Source organism: Nannospalax galili, unplaced genomic scaffold, assembly GCF_000622305.1.
Source record: "Nannospalax galili isolate Female #2095 unplaced genomic scaffold, S.galili_v1.0 scaffold866, whole genome shotgun sequence".
Taxonomy (NCBI): Eukaryota; Metazoa; Chordata; class Mammalia; order Rodentia; family Spalacidae; genus Nannospalax; species Nannospalax galili.
The window spans coordinates 13,062-17,414 of NW_008355037.1; the positions used below are offsets into that span (position 1 = coordinate 13,062).

At 47.7% G+C, this 4,353-nt stretch overlaps 1 protein-coding gene across 1 annotated transcript; it reads right to left on the reverse strand.

The window, feature by feature from the left end:
* Positions 1-592: 592 nt before the first annotated feature.
* On the reverse strand, positions 593-2,500 carry Dclk3 (doublecortin like kinase 3; the record flags this gene model as incomplete). Its single annotated transcript, XM_008852116.1, is given in 1 exon segment — positions 593-2,500. A coding segment is annotated over 1 exon segment (1,908 nt), but the record flags the coding sequence as incomplete, so codon positions are not given.
* Positions 2,501-4,353: the final 1,853 nt, after the last annotated feature.

Below are 4,353 nucleotides of genomic sequence, written 5' to 3' on the forward strand. Positions count from 1 at the left end.
CCTTCCCCCCCAGCCTCTCATGCAATACACACACACACACACACACACACACACACACACACACACACTCGCTGTTCTTCCAGAGTTCCTGGGTTTCGGTTCCCAGCACCAGCTAACAAAAATCCATAACTCGGATTCCAGGGGATTCCAGGGCCTCCACCGGCACTGCATGCATGTGCAAAACACTCATATACATAAAATAACAATTTTTTTAAAAGAGAACTTTAAAAAAATTAAAAAGAAGCTATACTTTAAGAAGACTGGAGGTGGGAAAACAAAGGAATATAAAGCAAAAACAAAAAGGCCCTCTCCACATGGTCACCATCAAAGCAAAAGTATTTTTCTCCTAGGAATAAGGAAATATCTTCCACTTTATTTAAATCAAAAGGTTTATATTTCAATAACTTAATCAAAATCAATTTATTTCCACAATTTCTGAACTATAACCAAAGATTTAAGTACTGAAATAAACATGCTAAATCAAAATAAAGGTAACGATCTCAAACGTAAAGGTGACTTAGCACAAAGCAGTTATTTTATTCTACATTTTACAAACCCCCTTTCTCTCACAGCAGCAAAACTCAAGACTTACCAGGAGGTTTTCTGGCTTGAGGTCCCGGTGAACGATGCTTTTGTCGTGAATGTGGACCAGGGCCCTGCACAAGTCCTTGATCATAAGGGCAGCATCTGGCTCTGGAAACTTCACGTTTTCTATGATAGCATCAAAAAGATCCCCTCCCTGCACATGCTCCATGATCAGGTAGATTTCTGCTTCTGTTTCATAGACCTCATGCAGTTTCACTATGTTGGGGTGAGTAAGGCTCTGGATAATTAAGATCTCACTGTCAACTATATCCTCCTTACCCTTGAGCTTAGACTTGTCGATAATCTTCATGGCGTAAGCCTGCTTAGTCTCGCGGTGCTTACACTCCTTTACGATGCCAAAATTCCCATCCCCGATGACCCATCCGGTCTCATAGTACTTCTCCACATTGGCTGAGATGATACCCATGAGCCTCGGCTTCCGGCCACTGGGCCGTTCTGGCTTGTTCTCTTCCGGCCGCGTCTTGAGCGCCTTCTCTGGCACCATCTTCCTTCCTCCTGACCCACCTGGCTTCTTCTCATGGTCTGCTTCCTTCTCCTCTCCTCGGGCCCTAGGGAGCTGCTGGGGTTCAGCCTGGTGCTCTCTCAGGAGCCAGCCATCATGCTTATTCCTGCAAGTGTGTTTGGGGTCTTTCCTCACATCCACCAGCCCCTCTTCTATGCCTGGTGAACCTTCCACAAGGTCCTTCTGAGCTTTGGCTGCTCCCTGAGGGCGACTTTCCTGACCCTCTGGGCTTCTGTCCTCTTTCTTATCCAAGTTGTTGCCGGGTCTTCTCAGCTCTTGAGGAGGATTACTGGGGCTGCTGCGATGGCTGTCATCCTTCCAGCCTTCCTCTCCATCTGCAGAGTTTGCCTCAGAAGCCCTCCTACAGCTCTTAGTCCTCACCAACTTCTCAGCATCCCACCTCTGCCCCCGCCCCAGGTCCAGCTCACTGGTTCCCAGGGGGCGCCGCTCCCTCTGCGGGCCGAGCTGCAGCTCCCTCTCCCGCTTGCACTTCTCACACCTGACAATCTCCCCGGAGGTCTTTTCAATCTCCACCCCCAGATGCTTCTCTCCACTTGCAAGTGTCCCCTCCAGAGTGGCTTCCCTGGGTGGCAGGCCACCAGGGTCTGGCTCCTGTTTCCCTCTTGGCCACTTCTTCTGCACTCTGACCTTGTCCTCCAAGGCCACCTCTGTGGAGGTCTTCCCAGGCTGCCTGGCAACTGCCCTGCAGCCCGCAGCCTCACTACCATTTCCCATCTCCCCACAGCGGTGACCTCCTTTCAGAAGCTTGCTGGGAAGTCTACTTCTCAGCCTTGGGGAAGGGACTCGGCTGTGTGGGGCCAGAGCCAGGGCCCGGTTCCTGTTGGGATACAGCTCCTCCATAGCCAGCTGAATGCTCTTCAGTGTCAGCGGCTCTTTGCCCATGGCTATGAAAGCATCACCCTCCCTAAAGAAGTCTGACACACTCTTGACTTCTCTGCCCTTGAGGGTGAACAGCTTCCTTACCCGGTCACTCTTCCATCTTGGAAAGCCCAGGGCTTCGGAGATGTCAGCTAGGAGCTGCTCGAAGGTCTGCACTGACCGCCTGTTGAGAAGCAAGGTGGCCTTGCGGAGGGACTGCCCACCCAGCTTCACCACCGTCACCACCCTGGGCTTCAGTGGGCTGTGCTCAGCTCAGACTGAGTGAAGGCCACTCTGAGGACTGAACATGGGCATGATGGCACCACGCGGCCCCAGGACTGGTTTCTCCAGAGGCCCTCGGCCTGCAGGTGACCAGGAGCCTTGCATCTTTCGCTCAGAGATTTTTGAGCTTAGGCATTTTAGAGAATGGTCACAGGGCCCTCGGTGTCCTGCAACAGGATAAGGCAAGAGAGTATTAGTCCAAGTGGGTTTAAAAAGTCCTTTGGACCCCATCAAAGAGCACCTGACTAGCACAGGAAAGGTACTGGGTTTGATCCCCAGAACCACATAGATTGCTATTCTACTGTCACTGTTTAATAATTGTATGAAATGATGAAGCCTGTAAGCTTTAGGTCTGAGCCTCGGTCTCTATGAGAAACCAAAAGCAGAGAATGGGGGTAGCCTTTCGCTAGGGTGACTCTTGCAGGGCCCTCTCCCTAGCCAGACCATACCTAGGGGATCTTCTAGAGTCAATCTGGCTCAGTTAACACAATTCAAGACCCAACAACATTCCAGAACTCTAACGATGTCAGATCTTTCCCATCCTTCTACCAAGGCTAGTTTCCCCAGCTAGATTTTCAACTCTCTCAAGGAAGGCAATATGGGAATAGGGCATGACCACAGCATTTGAGATAGACCTGAACCTCCATCCTGGAGTGGCCCCTAACTAGTTCTATATACTTGGGCAAATTATTTGTGCTTCAGTTTTTTTCATCTATAACATAGGAAGTATAACAGTTTCCCCCAGGGTTTTGGAGAGTAAATAGCAAAGTGATCACAGTTAATTATTTATTTATTTATTTATATTTATGTGTACAACTGTTTTGCCTACATGTATACATGTACCACATGCACACACTATCTGTGGAGGCCAGAAGAGAGTGTCAGATCCCCCCAAAACTGGAGTTATAGATGGTTATTAGCTACCCTATAGGTTCTGGGAACTGAGCCCTGGTCCTGTATAAGAGCGGCCAGTACTTTTAACCACTGAGCCATCTCTCTAGCCCCTGATTATATCACAAACTACCAACACAAAGTCAGTATAATCACTAGTTATCAATATTGACATTATACCCTTAGTATCACTTTTGTGTTATAATTTCATTCAACTAAAGTACAAGTCTATTGTGTACACTTCTACCTGGCATCACAAGCCCTGATACAGTGGGGATTTCATTTTTAATTTTTTAATTATTTTTATTTTATATGTAGGAATGTTTTGCCTGCATACATGTAAGTGCACCATGTGCATGCAATGCCAGTGAAGGCCAGAAGAAGACATTGGAGTCCCTGGAGCTGGAGTTATGGACAGTGGTTCATTATCATGTGGGTGCTGAGAAATGAAGCTAGGTCCTCTGCAAGAGCAGCCAGTGCTCTTAAACACTGAGCCATCGCTCCAGCTCAAATGGGAATTTCTTAAAGCTTACATTGAGATGCTTTCACATCAAATGTTCATGTAATAACATTGAAGGAGGTTTCAATACAGGTATAGAAACATTTTTCTCTAGAAGAGTCTTTTCTCTCATTAAAATAAGAAAAGGGAACCTGGACATAGTTCAATGTTACTCTGTGTGCTCACTCAGCACGTACAAAGCCCTGGGTTCCATCCCAGTACCAAAAAAAAAAAAGTTGTGTATGGTAGCATACTTGTAATCCCAGTTCTGAGGATGCTGAGGGTTGCCATGAGTTTGAGGGCAGCCTAGACTACACAGTGAGTACCAGACTAGCAGGCTACAAAAGGAGACCCTGTCTCAAACAAACCAGGAATGGTGGCACATATCTTTAATCCCAGCATTTGGGAGGCACAGGGAAGTGGATGGATCTTTGTGAGTTTGAGGCCAACCTGGTCTTCTTAGCAAGTTCCAAGCCAGCCAGAGCTACATAGAATTTAAAGTAGAAGGTTAGAAAGGTGGCTTAGCCATTAGGAGCATACACTGCTCTTGTAGAGGACCTGAGTACAGTTAGCATCCATATCAGGCAGTTCACAACTTAACTCCAGCTCCAGGGGATCCAACCTCCTTTGGACTCCAAAGGCACCTGCACACACACACACACACACACACACACACACACGCACGCACACACAC